Below are 20,800 nucleotides of genomic sequence, written 5' to 3' on the forward strand. Positions count from 1 at the left end.
TTATTGCATCAAAAGAGTGTGCGATACACGGACGAGTGGTGTCGCAGGGACACCACTATCCACTTGAATTAGGCGGCACAGTAAATCTAGTGTCTTCTGGTCCTTTTTTACGAACACAATATTAAAAGCCCAGTATAGAGCCAGCAGCGTGGCTACTGCAGCCAGCAAGCTTCCTTTTTGAATTTTCAGCCCTTCAAGGCACACAGCAAATGATCTTGTTTTCAACAGATCACCTTCATATGTAATAGTGGGCACATAGTGCACCACTGTGGGGTCCTGCAAGAAATTAAATGCAAATTATAATTTACAGAAAGGACATTACGGTATGGTTTTAAAGAGACCTACATTGTTTTCAAACAGTATTCTATTGCTAATACTTTGCAACATACTCTGTAAGGAAATATACCTGAAACATATAGTAAGCACATAACCATGGGAACGACGCAGATTTTTAAAATCCTGAAGTGCCTAGGGCAGAGAGTGTGCAATATGCATCTTTATAGCATTCTGGAAGCAACCCACACACATTGGAACTGCGCTCGAGGGAGCCCTCACACTATCACTTGGTTAGCAGTTTTTCTTACGTAAATCATTTATGACCTATATATAAATGAACTTATTTAATCCAAATAATACAAGTAATTTTCTGTATCTATCCCTTATTTAAAATTCCTTCAGCACTTAAATATCAGTACGTAGTTTTGCTAGAGCATCGCCACTTCCATCTGGGTGCTTCACGAAAATGCGCAGACACATGGAAAGAAAACTGGTATGACAATACCAAGAATGCTACCTGCAATAAAAGAATATTTGCATTGACAATGCAAGAATTCTATCTATAATTTCATATTACCAAGCTACACCATCATCAGCCAATTTTAAGTCTACAGCAGTGTGCCACAAAGCGACACACTAGCACAAAAATTTTAGTTGTGACAGTGACTGCAGTGTTTCCAAAATGATAAGCCATGAATATATGAAACTAGCCGAAAGAGATGAGAACAGAGACAAAGATGGAAATAGGACAGATGCTGGACTTTCATTTTTCGGTTTATTCAAAAGATACCGCAAGCTAACATTTTATGCATGCACCAGACCAGTGCAACTATATCAGCCCTTATGCTGAAGCTTTCCATTAGCATTCAGACCTGCTCCTGATAACTGCAATTTTCATCAATAAGCATATCAGGACAGCGCTCTGACACATCATCCAGAACCGTAAATGGCCAATTACCCTCCGATGTTGTAAATGTAATTATGTGTGAATGGTGAGAAAACATGTGATGCAACTTCACAGAAGCATATCTTACTTTTTAAAAGATAATGGTTCCATGCAGGAATATGGTGCCAGTGAACTGTGTCATTCTCGGTGATCAAAAGCAATGACCGAACGTTAAGGCATATTTACAGTGATGTGGTGCTTTCATACGTTAGTTACCTCGGAGAAAAGTAACAATTGTGAGCCCGGCATTTGTTCTATCACCTTTTGCCTTGGTCCTCGTCAGTTTGCAGGTTTCATAACAACTTGCCGATCTCTACCTTTTAAGCCACTCTCTCCTGGCCAAAAGTAGCTGCCTAGATTTTAAGAATACAGTAAAACCTCATTAAACCGTACCCGCTTAAACAGCAGTTTCGTTTTAAAAGTAGTAAAGTCAAATTCCTGACTCAGCGGCCATTGAACATAATGTATTTTGTATCCGCTCAAACCGTACCAGCTTATTGCGTACGTATCGGTTAACACATAGTGTTTCCACTTTTCGTTGTGCAAACACGGCGGTGCGTCGTCTCCATTGGGCGGCCTAGTAGAAGTGGGCCTCAGAGGTCGGAACGGCCTCCAAGCGCCCTGGGCATTGGTGCGTGAAGCCACATCATTTCGGCGGTGTGCCAGAGAGCGTTGTGGCGACGGGCAAGTGAGGACTCACGTCATGCCGAAGCTCGGATAAAGAAGATGCTGGATGCTCAGCATAGAAGAAAAATGAGACATCGTTCGTGCTATTGAACATGACACGAGACAGCGCTGGCACGCGACAGGTATCTGCTGTTGAGTCCGGTGCATGGCATTTGGAATGCGAAGAAGTTGCTCGGCAGTGCTGCTGCGACCGTGAAGAGTTGTCGGCTACGCGTTTTGACTTTTCGCCATTGTTGTTACCAAAGTGTCGGCTAGCAACAGTCATGAGGACAACAAGGAAAGCGGCGGCACGGGCGATTCAGGCCCGACAGTGGCAGAAGCTGGGCCAGCCTCATAAATGCAATCGTCGAGGCGAAAACAGCAGCCCGCAATGAAAAAGGCGCCCCGCAACTTCTGCAGCGCTACCGTGCGCGTGCACGGAGAATATGTAATGCCAACGAGGAATCTGCCATGCGAGTGTTTGCCGAGAAGAGGGGGGCTGGCTGAAAAGCTCAGCTTCAGCAAGTTTGAGGCCGCTGTAGTTGCTGCTAGGCCGCCATGGCATCAAACAAAAATACACACAGTGAATAAATACTGCATGTTTTTTCCCCTTTCATCGCACTCTCTCCGAGTTCAGTTTTTGACATGTAAGTGGTCGATCTCATGCTACTTCGGTTAAACAGTACTACCGTTTAGCACGTACTTTTTCCGAGCTCCAGCCAACTACGTTTTAACGAGGTTTCACTGTAGTTCACAGATGTCTGCAATGGTACAAACTAACAGGAAACTAGGGCAGACTAGAATGCATTCTTTTGCTTCTACATTTGTCTCTCCATGTGATCTCAGCATCATTTAGGCTTGTACACTTGCCTCGGGACCCGCACAATTTTTGCAGCAGCATACACAGTGATTTTGACAGTTGTTGCCTACAGGTCAGGCGTTTTTACTTAATGCTTTCCTGTTTGTTTCATTTGCCCACAATAGTATGTACAATACTTTCTAAGCATTTATAACTAAAATACATAAACTCAACATTGCCGCCAGATGCAAAGCAGTCTGCAATTTCCAAAAACTTCTGAAAAGGGAATTACTTACAGAAGAGCAAATGAACGTTTCCATGCGCTCCTTCACCATGGTCGGAAGAAGGCAAATTGCTGCTGTAAGTGTCATCTCTGAAAAAGTTATGCAGGAGCATTAGACGCACTGCTTCACCACACATCAAGTTTGCTCACTTTCGTTTGCATGCGTCATTTTGAAAGGCTTCGATTGGAAATCACAGATAATGGGCCTATGTGGGGCAGCAAAAGTAGCTCTATACTTGCGCAGGAATGGTTTACTGGATCATCATAAATTCAGACTTGACACTTAGCCATCATATGCTGCAGTAACTGCTACATGAAACTATGTAGGAAACTCGGTAGTAGACTGCACCTAAGGAATTTTCTAATGTGCAGACGACTCCGTGTTCGTCATGGAGCCCTTGAACTGAGTCACTATAAGAGAAATTGTGTCCCACATACTCTTGAATGTGCTAGTGCTAACATAGCCAAGGGACCCTGCAACATATCAGCCCCATATAAAAGCAAAGCGAGTAAAATAGTTTTCACAAGAGAGTAAAGACCATGGACTAAATTCCTCACAACTGCCAGCAAACAGTGGGCTGCTAGTTGAGGGCAGGGTCTAAGCTGCACTGAAGCATACTGAGTAAAGAGCATGTTAAAAATTACCCTATAAAATACTATCTCGCATGTCCAATTACATGCAAATGGGATGTCAGGAGAACCCTACTGCCAAACCAAACTCCTCCCAATAGGTGGCGGGGGAAATACCACCCACTGCTCTGGTTGACTGCCCATTTATAATTATAGTTACTATTTATGCTAAAGAACTTATTGCAGTGTACCCTTTCCAATCACAAGATGTTCACTCCCATATAGTTTATGGAGAGACTTTCACATGATAAAATATTAGTTTTGCCTCGCTGATATCGTGATAAGTACCATAGTGTGAGGCCTCTGAGATGCCGCTCATGGTTTCCTCGTATCTTTGGAGGAAGCTCTGAAGGTGTCGCTTCTTCTTAGACGCCATAATGATCTTTTGTGCAGCTTTTGCTAGAATTTCTTCCAATTTCTCCGTAACTGCCACTGTTGTCATTCGATGGAACTCCAGCTGAGCCTAAAGAAAATGAATAACAAGGCAGATCACATCACAGGTTTTGGCCAGATTGAAGTTGTTAAGCAACAGTATTGGCTTACAGCAGCTCCGAGTTATGCTTTGTCATATTGATGGATGCATTAAATTAGCTGCACATATGTTAATGGGATAGTTTGTTGGCACACATGAAAAATAAAGGACAAAAGAACACAAAACCATGCTCATGGCATCAGCTTTCATTCTTGCATTCCTTCCATCTCCTGGACTACAAAAGTGGAACCAAGGTCCCCCAAAAATATGTTTTCGCTGGTACTTGTTAAAACAAGGAAAGTGCAGATTAAAAAGCTTTTCACAGCATTTTAGGCATTGCAACACGCAATGTCTAGTACATTTTATAGAAACTTTTTCTCGGAATACAAGGCACTAAGTTTGATTAGGTTTGTTGCATTTAAAGTAACAGATTATATGTACCAACTGTAGAAAGCACCATTTTTAGGGGGCCCCCTTCATCAGGTCTGGCCATCTTGAGCTGACAAGTGCAGTGCATATAATGCAGCTAGTGACCATGTCTGCCATGTATTACATCCCTACACACCGAAAAAAAAACAAAAACAAGTTAAATGTCAAACGAGACGCTATTTGCCCTTCTCCTTGCGGGGGTCGCACTCCCAGCCGGAGGGTCGACATACATCGCATAAGTGCACTACATGCATGCCAGGGCTGCAATGTCATTCAAAGTGGCATGTGAATTTGAGAATTATTCAAGGCAACAAGCTATTTGACCTTTTGCTGCAATAGACAAATGAAAGTTTAGAGAAATAATAAAACCTACAAACAGAATGTCTGTTTTACTTCGTGCCGTATAGCAAGAGAGTTGTGCTTTCATTTCATCTGCTTGTACCCAGGTCATACACTCGCATGCGCAGAGTGACACTGTCATTGTCTACCATGTACTAGCGCACGATCATGCGCTGTGATCCGCTTGCGTCTGCCTCAGCATTTGTGTAGCACTGACTTATACCACTTGTTAAGTGTTCTCATGCACAGCATGCAAATTGTTTGCTGTGCAAAGGAAGACAAATACAAGTGCTCGCACGCAGGACTGTCAGCGGAAGAGCGCCATGCAGTAATGAAGTGAGCAAAAAAAAATTAAGAAAGGCAGGGCCCGTGACACATGCATCATGCGATCTTCAGCTGGAGTAGGGGAGAACACAGGGATGGAATTTCGCTTGGGGAGGCTAGACAGAGCAAGTGGAGAGAGCGTCTATGTTGGCTGTGATGCTCATCTCCTGAAATGATCGGTTTGGAGCACTCACAAATATTTCTATCTATTGAGGAACCAACTTGAACATTCTGGCGGTAGAACGGTGCTCCCTAAGAACACGTAACAACTTCCAGCATATAATTAAAATTCGCCACATGGCCTGGTGAAGGGCCCTTTAAAGGGAAGCTGAAGAGTTTTCCAGAAAAAATGAGTGAAGAGCTGTACGTAATGGCTTTCAACCCTCCGAATCCGAATATCGCATTGAAATTGAGCGCAAGAAAGCGCAAACAGATTTTATTTCGACGCAATGTGCAGCAGTAGGCTCGAGCAGCTTGCGCACCTTGTTTCCGCCTGTGATTGGTGGGGCGCCTCGTGACAGCGACAGCGCACTTTTAACCGGCGATTACGTCGTTCCTAAGTGAAAAATCTCGCCCAAAATTTTACGTGCATGGTTTATAAAGATCCCACATCCGTATATGAGCATCTTATTGAATTCGACAGACTCTTCAGCTTCCCTTTAAGGAGGTTGAAATTTTAAGAAAATTCATGAAATCAGAACATTATAAAAACTGAAGACAACTGCGCAATAAAGAAAAACAGAAAAAAAGACAGCAATTCTGTAAATCGAACCTACTGAAACACCTAAAGCAGAGAACATTGATATGTTACACACAAATGTATTGAACGTGAACTTAAAGAGGCAATGTCCCCAAAAAACTACAGAGAGCTAGTTTACAGAAACCTTAATGGACCAAGCCTCCTCCTGTTAATTCTTTGTCTGAAGACTTAGGTAATACAACACTTGGCACAGCGTTTTTTTTTTCATTTTCTCTCTTTTTTTCATTTTAATGTCAAACTCTATTTTACATGTTTTACCCAAAAATAGATAGTGGGTGTTCTTTGCCTAATTGCTTGTAGAATGCTTTTTAGTTATGAGATGTCTCTTGAACGATTCCTTTTACGTCTTGGTAAAGGCATTTTTCATTTGTGTAAATACTTGTTGCCGAGACCTTTAGGTTCATTTTCAAGAAGCATCAAAATTCGTATTCCTTATCTATGCTTTTTCTTTGTCAATATGTGGCTCAATGAGATGTTACCACTGTGGCTTGAGTGCACAGTACAGGGTGTTTCAGCAAACACTCAAACATTTTTAAACAGGAACACCAATGCATTTCTTTGCCATTAATATCTAGAAACTGGTGTCATCCTGAGAATGTGTTCCAAATGGGTGTGCGTTGTGAACTCCATGGCTAGAATTTGTAAATTTCAATGTGGGCCATATGGTAATTTGTCGACTTAATTAGTGAATTTTTGTGAATTAGTTAATTCTGCATCTCATTTTTTCAAGTAATGTCCGCCTCTTCGAGTAGACCGGCTCCTGAACTATACACTCTTAGACAAAGGTACACCCTTTGGAATGTATATCTGCCACACAACAATAGTCATCTGCCTTGCTCGCGTTTCCTTTCTAGAAAGCACCGCACCTGCTACTTTCCTGTCAGGAATGCTATGTTATGTTGATAACGAGCATGCTGTTCGTTACTGGGAAGTACCGCGCTTGCAGCGTTAAAGAAAGGGAATGCGGACAAGACAGATTACTATTATTGCGTGGCAAAAGGGTGTAATTTGCTCAAGAGTGTACAATTGTGCAATCTGCCACAGGCAACCTTTGAAAATTTTTGGAAGTGTTTGCTGAAACACCTGGTATATTGAGGACAATGACCTAGTCAGGTGCAGATAAACACCTTTAATCCCTGGTTTTCCTTGCTTTCTTTTTCCTTTGTAACATTTTCGTTTGTTCCAAATGAGTGTTAAATGAATACTTGTGACAAAAAGGGAAAGTGAAACTGAAATAAGCAAACTAATTTGTAAATAGGAATTTCGCAAGCCTCACAAGTATTTTAACAATTACATGTAAGCTAAAAATATTTGTCTAATTCAGATGCCCTAATAGAGGCACTTTACAAAACAATAACTGTATTTGGTAGAAAGTTTCAGATTAGTTAACCTTTGTGCTCCCCCATTTACCAATTTTCAGAAGATTTACTAATGAATTCGAGGCCTTAATTCAAAAGCGCTCCTTAAAGATGGTAGAATTCCAGTTTCTCTTATGGTGCAATAATTTTCATACAAGTCGTTTCAGTAGTAGTCTAATGAGAGCATTTCTGTGTTTCACATGTGCTTATGTGGAGATGAGAGTTGGCCCCAAGATAAAGCTTTCTTGAACCATTAGTGGCATTGGCCACGTGAATGTTTTTTTATGGATCAGTACAGCGCATTTAGAATGCATGAGTGTGTGCACAACACATGCACTCACTCATGTGCACACAGGTAATTAGTTTTCAGGGTAAAACCTGATAATTTCCAAGTTTAGCATCCCAAATCAAATTGAGAAAAATCGGCTTGAGCCCAGTTGGTCCCTTTGAATGACAATTGCAAGCAAAGGACTGCAATAAGTGAAAACAAGAAAATACACAAGGTCTTTTTTCTGGCATATTGCAACAAAAAGTTTGCCTATGCATTTTCCTGGGTTCAGTGATAGCCAAATACTTTTCCTTCAAAAACTTACCATTGTGCTCATGGAAAGAGCGGGATACATCTTCACAATGTCTCCCACTGATGGATTTTCGCCAATCCATTTTCTTCTACTAGCAAATGTTCTTGCCATGCAGTCGGAAATGTAGGCGACATCAGGCCGGGCTTTTGACACTTCTTTAGCCATGGCTACAAGATGAGCATCAATGGTCTCATTGTCCTCTCCATCTTCCATGGCAGCAGCCTGAAAAGAAACCATGTTAATCAATTAACACTACAGTAGGCTGGCAACTTGTAGATTTACACTAATAGGATTATACATACTGAAAATGGTCTTGTGATCCTTTTGGAGGCAAGACTGTCATTGTTGACCACTACTGCTCTTTTAGGTGGTGGGCCATCATCTGCGTCTTCTTGCAGTCTGAGCTTCCTTCGCTCATATTTAGCTTTAAACCTTAAAGCTTCTCGCCACGAGTCCTAGGTAAAAAGCATCACAATTTATTACTAGGTGAAGCAAACCCATACACAATGGCAAGCAAAAGTAAAATTTTTTGCATGCCCGATAGCAATAAACAGCAACTACAATGTTGCACAGGCCATATAAATCTATGCAACGCTAGTAGCGCTGGTCTATATTCACTAGACAGCTGTCTTAGAGCCAAATACTCAGTTCAGCAAAACTATATCATGAATAGCCTGTGGCAGATTCTATTCTAAGACGAAAGCCTTGAGTGGCTCGTTGCAATGGCTCATACCAAAAAACAAGCGGTGTCACATCCAGTGATGCAAAAAATATCAGGAATGGCTCATACCACCACAAGCAAGCAAAGATGCAATGGCTGAATATGAATGAAGAAATGAAAGGAGGAATGAACAAAAGGACAAAGAAAAAGCCTTAAGAGGCTCATTGCAATGGCTCATACCTCAAAAAAGCGTAGTCTAAGTCTAGTGATGCAAAAATACCATCAGGAATGGCAGAATATGAATCAAGAAACTAAAGAAAGAACCGTTAGGTAGTACATTAGGTGCTGGCACGTGTCGTCGAGGAGGTCGACCTACAGCGCCATACGTTTACATCACACTTCAGCTCGTTATGTCATGCAAGAAGTCTGACGCCTCTGATTGTACAAATTAATGCATTACTATGTGTGCAGCAGGCTTTCGCTTTCATGTGTTACAGGAGTGTAACATGCTGAACTTTTTATTACAATGCAATACTGTCACTGATCCCCAAGTTTTCTTCATACATCCATCCAGATAGCTTCAAATGCAGCCTCCATTATTTTTTAAATCGTGCCTGATGGTGGGTTTTGAAACTATGTCCCCTGTCACAGAAGCCTGATGATAGCAACCTTATCAGTTTTTCATACATGCAAATTTCAGCTTTTACAAAACTGATGCATTCGCTATGTCATACATCAATACAGTTCTCCGAGCGTCGTTCGCTTCATTGTCTGCTTTGGTTGGCATTCGATCCATGGTAACCACCACTGACTTTTTGGAGCACCTTCAACTAGTTGTGATCAGTGCTTATTGTGAGAGGAAGATGCCGCTCTGCCAGCGAACGCAATAACTATCTTACTCAAGAAGGACACAGCCGAGTGGCAGGAGTTTTCGGCACACTGCCCAATGCTTCTGCTAGGTGCTCACCGATCTCAATGTTATGTTCTTATGTATATACATGAACTGGCTATAACTAGGCGGCAATTTTAATCCATCTATTTTTTCAGCATTAACAGTCAAAAGTACCACGCATTGCAGTTAACTAAGGATAAAAGCTGAACAAAACCTGGGTGTCAACCGGTAGCGAATGCTGCAAATGAGGTTAATGAGGGTAAATTAGGCCATCATCAGTTTGCATTACATTACCTTCTCTTGGTGTACAAAGCCCATGTGTACACAGGCAACTGTAAGCCAAGGTTTTAGAGAGATGCCACAGGATACAACTAAAGCCATGTGTGGCCGCTTTAAAGACCAAGACAATGCTTTCAATGTTCTAGTATAACTAGCAAAGGTTGGTAATTATTCAACTTCACAAGCCTTATTCTGCAATTGGAAAACACTTCATAGGTAATTTCGAATGAGAAAGTTGTAGAATGTGCTAGGAAGCTTCAATATCACCACTTTCTGATGGGGCAATATTGTATCTTGCATTATGAAGAACGCCCTTTGAAATTAGGGGGGGGGGGGAGAAGGCTCCGTGACTGCAGTGCTCTCACTTGTGCCACGCACGAATGCAGTGCTTTAAATCTACACTCCAATGCGGTGAGGGTTCGAGAGACTTCTCTTGCTGCTCTCATTTGCCACCAAAAGATAGCACACCACATATTAAAGAGAGGTATATGCATGCATCATGCAATTACATGTAAATTTGTCTCATACTTTTACATCATAAATTCTGCAAGCATTACCAGGAGGGTACTGATTTGAACCAGTGGAGCAGCACATTTCTGGCAACCAGCAACTGCAGCCAACTCTTTGTGCTCTCGATGAAACTAAGCGATTTCGCTTAAAGGGTATAGGTCTTTAGGGTGTGTGTGTGTGTGTGTGTACACACACACACACACACACACACACACTAAAACATAGATTGTCCTATTTTTTCAAATCTGCATACATTCCACACGTGCTGGCAAAAAACGAGCTCAAAACAACATGTAGCCGAGAAAGAAAAAACACTGTATTAGTACTACAAAATGTTCAGTATGCCCATAAAAGCACTGAAAATGACCCTTCTTGTGTCTTTGCCATTGCAAAGCCGCTTAATAGCCAAGCCATCTTGATCTTGTTAGAATGAGCACCCTTTTGGCTTGCTATCCTGCCAGAACGAGCCTTGCATGAAATGCACATTTTGCACTCTTAGTTTTTTTTTGTCTGTTTTCCTTACACACTTCTTGCAAGTCAAAAACTATGGAAGTGATACTGTCTCTCTGCTACTCAATCCTTTTTTGCCTATGTGCTAGAGATACATACAGTGCAGAACCACTGTGACAGTGTTTTAGGACATGGAAGCATTTTGAAATACAGAAATCAGTTCACATTGGCAATGTTGCAAATTTAGAATTCCACAACTTTGCCTGAACTATAGATACAAACATTACAATACGAACTTTCACTCCTTGGACATTTAACGACATACTGGGTTAATTTTAGCTCTCTTGCCAAAGTAAATTTTTTGAAGCTTAAGACCCAATTTAAACATGGAAAAGTTATTTCTTTACTTAGCAAAAAAAAAGAAGAACAAATTGCATATGGGCAATCGGCAACAAGATTGAATATTTGACGTAGTAGTTCTGCAGAAACCCGCAAGGTAGAGAGAAGCAATTAATAAAGGGAAAATCAGACATCCACCCGTTTCGTAGCAATTGCTACAAAGGAAACCCATACGGGTTCCTCGTATGGGTTTCCTTTATAGCAATTGCTACGAAACGGGTGGATGCCTGATTTTACCTTTATTAAGATTGAATATTTGTTGAAAATTTCAACTTTCTATAGTCAACGACAAATATTTTTTGTCAAACCCATATCCCTCCTTTAACTCAACCACAAGCTATAGATGTACAATAAGAAGTGGTTATTCTGTAAAAATCGCACATCCCTAACAACTGCACTGCAAAATGGAAAGAGTGAGACATATATAAGTGCATAATTTTACTTGATTTCATAGCGTTGCCTACTAGGCGTAAGATGGAGCAGAGCATGCTGTCGCTAAGATAGTGATACAGCCTTGATGCAGTACGCTTAGAAATTAATGCAGCAATTGGTTTTACTTGCACAGCCAAAACGAAGAAGTACGGGAGTTGATTACAGCAGTAAACAGATGGAACATGATATTGTGGCTACTGTCACTCTACAAGCATCAACACTAGGTTTCGTTAAAAACGCTATTCATTAATTCATAGCACCTTTAAGAGCACTGCAAACACAGCTTGCCAACAGCTAGTTAGGTGAATCTTCGTATTCTGTAGGCTGTACAACACAGAAAATAGTTGTGTGATAGTTACAAATGTGGAGTCTTTAATCCCGCGCTATAACTGTGCAGTTAATGTATTCCTCTAAAACTTGCATAGAGGATTATCTTGTCTAATTATAAAATTGAAGGAATAGAAGAATAAGTGCAACATGCTCCACCGAGCAATTAACATCAAGTTGCACCCTCATATAACGCATCAGCATATGTTTAAAATCTTGGCTAAATTTAAATGGGGCACCCTACAGCCAGTGTTTACATAGCTTGAACCAAAGTCTCAAAATAGAGTGGTACACTTAAAGGGACACTAAAGGTTACCAGAAACTCAAGTTAAAGTGGTAGAGCAATGTTCTAGAACGTCTAAGGCGTCAATATAATCGTGAACAGAGCTTTAGTAACCGAGAAATTGAGGTAAATGCATGACACGATTTGAGACCCCCCAGCGACATGTCGGTACTAGCCTGATGACGAAAGGACTCCTCATAATTTGTGTTACTAATACTCAACTACTCGTATTAAAAATATCATTTCATTCGATTATAAGACGGAAAAAAATGTTATTTGTCTACGTCTATTCGATTCTAAGAAAAAATAACATTTTGACGTTACCCTTCAGTAATATGGGTGTTTGAAAGGTTTCGTTTTCGCTCGACTGTGCGCGCTCGACTCTGCGCCGCGCACGCTTTGGAGTTTCAGTAGTTTCGTTATCGCGTCGTGCTGTGAGGGTTCTGCTGGCTCGCGAAACTTTCATTTGGAACAAGCAGCGATAATGCCACGTCCATGTGATGTCGTGGGAAGCCCTCGTTGCTTTCCCGCTCCGGAGAGCCGGTGTCGAGGCCGCCGGCAGTGCGAGCCCTCAGCAGCAGGTCGCGCTCGTCGGTGCTCAAATCGCTGAAGTTGAGCCCACCATCGCGAGCCAATCTGTCGGTGTCAGGGTCCATTGCGACGAGCGTCGAAGTTAGCGTCATAAAATGAAGTACCAGCTTATGGGCGTCTTGCGCTGGAGTTGGAGGTATAGTAGCGGCGCCTGGTGGCGGTGCGGGAAACGACATCTGGGTCGTGCCAGCGTGGGTCGTATTGAGCCCTGGCTGTGGCGAAGCACGTTTCTAGACCGAGTTTTGCGTCGATTCGCACATTTTTATGCCTTGTTGCGAGTGCGAAAAGGCTCGTCGCTTCTCATAGACCACGCCGACCACGCTGCGAGCTCGTAACGAAAACGGACTCTCCGTGTGCCGTGGGACGTAATTTGGGACGTAATTCGTTTCTCCTTCCGCTAGCCACTATACTCCCGCTTTCGCTCTGCTGTCGGCTCTGTCTTGGCTCTGTTTCTGGCCGCGCGTTCGCGTTTTGCGCAGAAAAGCCGTAGCGCCGTCTGCGGACGCCGTTCTACTCACCGATGGCGCAAGGTCACTATGAGACCATGATGTCAGTACTCCTCGATCGGAGGGCGGGCGATTTGAACTGCGCTAGAGGTACGCGGAAGCTTCAGAACGCATTTTCTCTTAAAATAAGTCTCTCCTTGGCACGAAACAAGCATTTCGAGGTTTCTGTGATGGTATTTCAACAGTCCACGTTGACTTAATAGTAACCTTTAGTGTCCCTTTAAGACGAATGACACAAATAGCTCAAAGTTGTCGGATTTTCATAAGGTTTGACGAGTTACGTAATAAGTAACATCTATATGTGTAAAATACTTTGTTTTAGAGCATAAGCTGTATTCGAAAAGTTTTAGAGCATGCTCAGAACCACCAAATGAAGTTCTTTAAATGGCAGTATCTCTTATGTGGTTATCTTTTCTGGGCTCTACGATATACAAAACCAAAGTTGTCACAGCTCTCTAGCGCGCTTTGAAAGGAGAAAGCCTGCATGCTTATTGCCAAAGAAAAAAAAATGAATCAACCACAGCATCCAGAGTACGTCAGCACCTTTGATATGGAGATTCTGCCAGTCCTAAGAGATAGGAGGGATAATTTTTCAATATTTCCTGGGTTTTTTCACAGCTTGCAAAAGGAAAGAACCACAAAAATTTTACAGAAACAACTTCATTTGGGGTTTGAGCATGCTCTACAGCTCTTCACGTACAACTTGAGTACTAAAACAATTATTTTAAGTTCTGCATACTTGAGCACAAATATGCTGGTGGTGTTATGACGGACATATGACATGTTGTAAAGCACGTTCAATTTCCTTCGCAATGCTTTTCTTCCTGGATCTCGGCTTGTTAGGAAAACTTTCTGCTATTCTGTAAAGATTACATAAAATTCTTCACTTTGACAAATGCAGAACTGGTGGCAACTGCTGCAAAGCACCCTTCTTTTCAGAACTGCAGGTGACCGCTTGTTTACCAAGTTCAGCAATTATGTTTTCTACAGCATGCAGACATTGCAGTTTACTCCCTGCACACACCTGCAGTGCAAGATGAGCATAATACAGCACCACTACCATTCATGTTACTGCGGCCAAAGGGCACATTGCTGCCTTTATTTTCATGCAACTACTCCGCATCCCATCAGCTGCCTGAGTCCAGAGCAGTAACATTCTCAGATGGATGGGGGCCAGTGGTTTAAAGAAAAGTCTATATTTGTTACATTTGTGTAGAGAAATTGCTATGCATATGTATGTTACTAAAGCTAAGCTTAATGCAGCAGCATGTTTCAAGAATTCCCGAGGATGCAACATGGGTAGCTAATCAGATAGCTTGCCCGACTGACATCGAGTGCACTAAAGCCCCTAAATCCATGCGCCAGCACCGCTTGGGCTAAGTAGCGCCAACCTTTGATGTGTGCCACTGTTCTCAGATTCGTCGCTCATACCAGTTCTGCTTCCGCAATTTCAGTTTCTAGTCATTCTGCTTCCGGGATTTCCGGTTCCTGAATTTTTGCTTGTTGCACACTCGCACCTCAATACAGCAGTGACGTCGCTTCTGCCTAAAACCAGAAGCTGGACAAGTTCCACTTGCTACCGGAAGCTGAGGGGGAGAAGCGCGGAGGAGGGTAGGTTGGCGGTACTTAACCTGGTCGGCGAAAACTTATATGGAGGGGCTTTAGTGCGCACTTGCTATGTAGCAGGTGAAAGGGCGGCTGAAAACTCGGGGGAGCAGCAACACTGCAGTCGGTAGCAATGCACATATTCATAGCCCTATAATAAACTACACACTTTACGTGGAGCTCTTAAAGAAAGTATACGGGGGCAGAGGACCCTCTCAAGCTATCCTTAAGTGGCTTTTCCATTCACCTCCCATCACATTTATTGTGATAAACCAATAAAGAATCAATCAAATGTGTCAGTGATCATAGAGCCTACCCTAATGACTCAGTTTATGCACATTTGTCAAAATAGTTTAAGGTTTCCTTTAATATGACCACCTCTCACTGTCTCATTCACTTACATGCACTACTTATTTTTAAGGTTTGGTTCACGTTACATGAAAAATCCAGTATGAAATACACATATATAGAATCATCAGCTAACAGTTACCTCTTACACCTCTCCAGGTGGCTTAAAAGCAACCGACTGAGTTTAAACACAAGCAAAACCAAATATATAATTTTTAAGCCAGCAAATAAAAGAGACCCCTACTGTGTTCATCTGCACTTTGAGGACACGTTACTAGAACAAGTTACAGAGCAAAAGTTCTTGGGCGCATGGTTTACAGAGGACCTTACTTGGAATACTCACATTGACAATAGGATTGGCCACCCTAGTGCAGTACTTGGCCACAACCTCCTATATTAATACAACAATCAAACTCCGGCCCTCAGTCCCCAGGGGCTGCGAAGCAACTGACCACGGCGGCTGTCAGACCTGTGACGCAGCAGAGGGTGCTAAGAATACCTGGGTCTGAACAGGCCGCCATTAGAATCCGACACCTAACGCTAGAAAGTTATCTACTGAGGCGAGTCTAGCAGTGCTATTGGAGGTATTAGCGGGCATTAAATGTGATATAATAGGGCTCAGTAAGGTTAAGAGGTCCAATGAAGCAGATACAGTGCTAAAAAAAGGCACGTCCTGTGCTACCAGGGCTTAGCAGAGAGAACTAGGAGTCGGATTCCTGATTAATAAGGATATAGTTGGCAACATACAGGAATTCTATAGCTTACAAAAAGGGTTCTACTGTCAATGATAGAAAATTACACGGCACCGGGATTTGAACCACGGTCCTCTTGCACGCAAGGCAGATACTCTACCTCTGTGTCACCGCTGCACTGTCAAACATGTCATAGCAAACATGCCAGGGTTTATATATAAGTGCCTGCGGAAAGGCTTATGCACACAAATTCAAAGTAAACTAAAACTACCCTTAACACATTTCAACCTGGCACTCTTTTTCCACCCTTTGGAATCCTTGGTCTTCCTAGTAAGGCAATGAAGCCTGCAAAGGCTACAGCTACACCAACCTGGACTACCATTCTGCCATTCCACCTTAAAGATGACAAGCCACCTTATCAGAAGGTTGACAACCAACTGAAGCCACACCATGGTACAGTTTGCAAACAAAACAATGAAAAACTTACATAGCCAGTCCCTGTACTGTCAGCCAAGTTTGGAAACTTGGCTATGAGGGCTTGGGCTGCCTCTGCATACAGTTTCCCAGGGTACCTAGCAGATTTAGAGAGGCAAAGAACTTAGGTGGCATGATGAAAAATTGATCTTCAAGCAGTAATACTAAGGAAATAAAGGTAGGCAGTAATTTGCCAACAGTACTGAAGTGCTACACTTTGAAACATTTTTGGCTAATCCAAACAGCAACATGGGTAATTAGGGCGAGGTGAAAAAGCAGTGCCTGTTGATTTATCAGGCTAACAGCTGCTTACAAATCTGAACTACCATTGCAATGAAGCAATAGGTACAAAATAAACTAAATGCGGCAGTTTTATTTGGACCATATTGGAGAAATGTTAAAGTACAGAGGGAACGTAAAAACTAGAGGCGGTGCTCACACATCGCTTGCCACCTGCGACACTTCTTTGCAGTTGTTATAGCAGTACTACTGTTTAACGTCGACAGCCGCAGCTTATTACACGCAATCAGAGCGCCCAGGAAGCAGTTAAACGAGTGAATACAATCAGCAGCCGGGCGGAGGAAGGTGGTGGGGAGGGGCACTGGCCTCCCCACCTATATAGTTCTCATATCAGGCTCTGCCATCCCTCTTTTTTTATTTTTTCATGCAACCCGGTTATAAGAATTATTGGTTGTAACAATGGAATTTTCGTGGCACTTGAATATTGTTATAAGTGGGTTCGACCGTATGCGATTCTATTGTAAAAATTACTATTTGCACACCCCTAATAAAAGCAACAAAGAGGAAACTAGAAGCCAACAGAAGTCAGATTACATAACTAAGTTCAAATATAGCAATGCTATAAGAATTCTACCAGACATTTAATGCTGTAAAGCTGGTTTGTGCTGAAGGAATACAATTCTTTACATACATAACTGATACTTCAGATAATGAAATCACTGTAGTTACATATTAAATCAGAGCAGCTTTGGAAATAACGTCCAGGGGGAAAATTGCCAGTCAATAAAATACATAATCCTGTTTTGCTTCTAGCACCTGAAATCTTCCATAACAAGCTGATTTAGTCAACATAGCTTTAATGGCAGGCTCCATTCAACATAGCTCAGCAAGACAGCCACAAGCCAAGATGTGTCTAAAAGTTGGTTTCTAAAAGTTTGTGTTAATGACTTACATTGTTTGTAGACACAAATCATGGTATTGCCATTGCAGCACCCGCCGCCTGTTTTTGAAGTACTGCCCAGCCCTGTGTCTTTCAATGCTCATGGATATATCTTGTGGCACAGTTGGCAGCATGTATACATGACCGGGGCGTGCCTGTTCTGGTGGTCCTTTTTCAAGGACATCTGCTATCCTGCAGTACAATTGATGGGAGAAAAAAAGGAAGGACATTGTGCAGTGCTTTTGGATAACTTTCTAAATTTTAGATGTGACAACCGAATGAAATAAAAAGCTTCTTTGACACAATCTCAAATGAAGACTTAAATACCAAACATCTGCATTGATGCAACACTCACCTTACTTGGTTCATCTCCTTGACTTTAATTCTAGCCTTATTGTGGATAGCCTCAGGACATGTGAGAGAGATCCGCATTAATGCTCGGAAGAACATTCTGACAGTGGACGTTAATTCTCAGGCAGTATTGGAGGCTTTGAAAGGCATTCAAGTAGTTGGTAACATCCCAGTTCGCTCATTCCTAGCGTACGGCAAAGATACCTGCTCTGGTGTGATATCAGATGTGGACATTGACATAAAGGATGAAGACCTGCGATCTCTTTTATCGTCGACAGTGCGAATCCTCGACATCCACCGATTCGGCCATTCGCGGTGCATCAAATTGGTCTTCGAGTCAGACTCTTTGCCAGCATCGGTCAAAGTAGGTTATGTGAGGCACTCAGTGCGTCCATATGTACTACGACCGTTGCAGTGTCACAAGTGCTTCAAACTGGGCCACGTGAGTGCGGTGTGTAAGAATCCTACGTCGTGCCGAAGATGTGGTGGTGCACATCATGTAGACTCCTGTGAGACTGACGCCATGAAATGTGCAAATTGCTCCGGAGCCCATGAAGCGACATCCAAGGACTGCCCCAAAATGGCAGAGGAGAGGCAAATCCTGGGAAAATGGTGAGAGAGAACTCCACGCACAAGGAGGCTGCCGATTCCGTCCGCAAGAAAAGGCGCCGGTTGCGGCAAAGGCGTCGCCGCTCCCAGAGCAAGCCCGGAGGGAAAGAGGCACTTCCTTTGAGTACTTGGATACAAAACGTGCCACAGAGAGTGCACGGCCGGGACACACAAGATGCGCCTTCCCCAGTACCACCGTGCCCGTCAAGGAATGAGGCGTCATCCTACGTGCGTCCAACCTCTTCGGCTATTGAGTGGCCTTCGCTACCACTAAGGGCTTCCGGAGGAGATACTCCTTCGGCTCTCCCCAAGTGCCGGGAGGGTAATGAAAGGCTTGGAAATGAAAAGGTGATAGACATTCTCAAACAGCTAGTGAACACTATGCGTATATTACTCTCCGAAATGGCAACGCCAACTGCACTATCGGTCGTGAAGGCGTTAGATGCTATGGAACCGCTATTAGCGGCTCTAAAATAAGGGTGTTAATCATGGCTCTTACGATAAAACACTGGACATTGGAACAAAAGATGCATCATTCTGTTATAATGCAATGGAATGCTCGAGGTTTATGCGGCCGCATGTCTGACTTTAGGCAACGAGTCTTCAAATACCGCTTCCCAGTGATCGTGATATGCGAGCCAAATCTCACGTCGGAATTTCGCCTTTCCGGATACGTTAAGCTCTGGTCACGTGAAGATCGACACAAGAGCAAAGTGTTAATGTGTATACGCAGTGACATGACGTTTGTGCGGACCACGATCGCTCCACATGGCAGCAATGAATATGTGTGTGTGACACTAAAACATAAACTGCATGTGTTTTCGATCATCGGCGCCTACATACCTCCTAGACAAAGACTTGAACTCTCTTATCTATCCACTGTATTACAAAGTTCCCCAGGCCCTCATGTTGTTATTGGAGACTTCAACGCTCATCATCCTTACTGGGGAAGTGCCGCAATGAACTGTCGGGGTAGGCACTTGATGGACTTCATAGACACTGAAGGTCTGGCTGTCATCAACGATGGATCTCCAACTTACATCCGCGGCACTACCTACGGAAGTTGCTTAGACCTCACTATTGTATCTCAGAGCCTCCTGCCCTTAGTCAACTGGTGCTTGGACATAGAAACGCATGGGAGCGATCATATACCAACATATGTGCAGATGAAGTGGTTTGTGCAATCAACTGCATCTGCTGTACGCTGCACTGATTGGTCCACATTCACTACATCTGTCGAAGAGTACTGTGGAGACATCACTTCACCATCTGATATAGAAGACATTATTGTATCATCAGTGCAGAAGACAACTAAGTTCATCAGTGCACCTACATCCAGAACGGCGATTGATATTGAATATGAACGGCTCCGAGCGATCCGTCGGAGAGCGGAAAGGAAGGTTAGGAGAACTCAATCGTCAGTAGACCTTGCTTTATGTCGACGAGCTCAACGAAAAATACGGCGTCACCTTCAAAAAATGGGAAAACAACGGTGGAGGACCTTCTGTTCGTCTCTAGATCCTCGAAAGCCACTTTCTAGGATCTGGCAGATAGTACGAAGCCTTCGTGCCCCTCCTCAGCAAAAACATCCTTTCCGTGCTCTAGCACTTCACCAATCTCTCACGGAAGTGCAGGTTGCCGAAGACTTCTGTAAAAGAGTCACCCGTACCGATGCTTCAGCATGTCCAACATTGGATCGACCCGTGCTACCTCCTAAAGATGATCGTCTTGACCTTCCTTTCACGATGCCGGAATTGGAAGCTGCACTTGCTGCGTCGAGACGATCTTCTGCCCCTGGACCTGACGGTATTTCGTATACTGCTTTGTGCCACCTTGGGATGGAAGGGCGGAAAGTCCTGCTGTCATACTATAACGCCACGTGGTCATCCAGTACAGTCCCGAAGCAGTGGAAAACCAGCCGTTTGGTCGCCCTCCTAAAGCCAGGAAAATCGCCTTACGAAATGTCATCTTACCAGCCAGTAGCTTTAGCTAGCTGTGTCGGTAAGGTGATGGAACGGATGGTGCTCACTAGATTAGAATGGTTCATGGAAAAGAATGAGCTTTATCCTGAAATGATGACCGGATTTAGACGTGGCCAGTCTGCAATAGATGGGGTCATTGATCTCGTGTCCACGATCGAACACGAAAAGAAGCGACACCGCCTTGTAGGAGCAGTTTTCTTAGACATAAAGGAGCCTATGACAATGTACTGCACGAACCCATTCTTGATGCCCTCAGTAATTTAGGCATCGGCGGCCGTCTCTACATGTGGATTGATAATTACCTAAATGGTCGTACAGTCTTCATGTCCACGAATGATGGCGAAACGACAAGACACGCTGTGGTCC

General features: G+C 43.1%; 1 protein-coding gene across 1 annotated transcript; it reads right to left on the minus strand.

Annotated features, from left to right (window-relative positions):
• Positions 1-17,861, minus strand: LOC142574712 (sterile alpha motif domain-containing protein 3-like). The gene is made up of 8 exons (XM_075683737.1): positions 17,848-17,861; positions 17,505-17,684; positions 16,326-16,410; positions 8,166-8,318; positions 7,876-8,085; positions 3,889-4,063; positions 2,984-3,060; positions 1-276 (listed from the first exon to the last, which is right to left on the minus strand). Exons 1-8 carry the CDS (start codon positions 17,859-17,861, stop codon positions 1-3), a joined length of 1,170 nt encoding a protein of 389 aa, XP_075539852.1.
• Positions 17,862-20,800: the final 2,939 nt, after the last annotated feature.

The sequence above is a fragment of the Dermacentor variabilis genome, chromosome 3 (assembly GCF_050947875.1).
Source record: "Dermacentor variabilis isolate Ectoservices chromosome 3, ASM5094787v1, whole genome shotgun sequence".
NCBI classification, from domain to species: Eukaryota; Metazoa; Arthropoda; class Arachnida; order Ixodida; family Ixodidae; genus Dermacentor; species Dermacentor variabilis.

Bases quoted from the DNA above. Each gene is read 5' to 3' on its own strand.
- LOC142574712 (XM_075683737.1), bottom strand. The intron at 8,086-8,165 runs GTATGTATAATC...GTTTCTTTTCAG, and splicing joins GGATCACAAGACCATTTTCA to GCTGCTGCCATGGAAGATGG. The intron at 277-2,983 runs GTAAGTAATTCC...AATTTCTTGCAG, and splicing joins AAACGTTCATTTGCTCTTCT to GACCCCACAGTGGTGCACTA.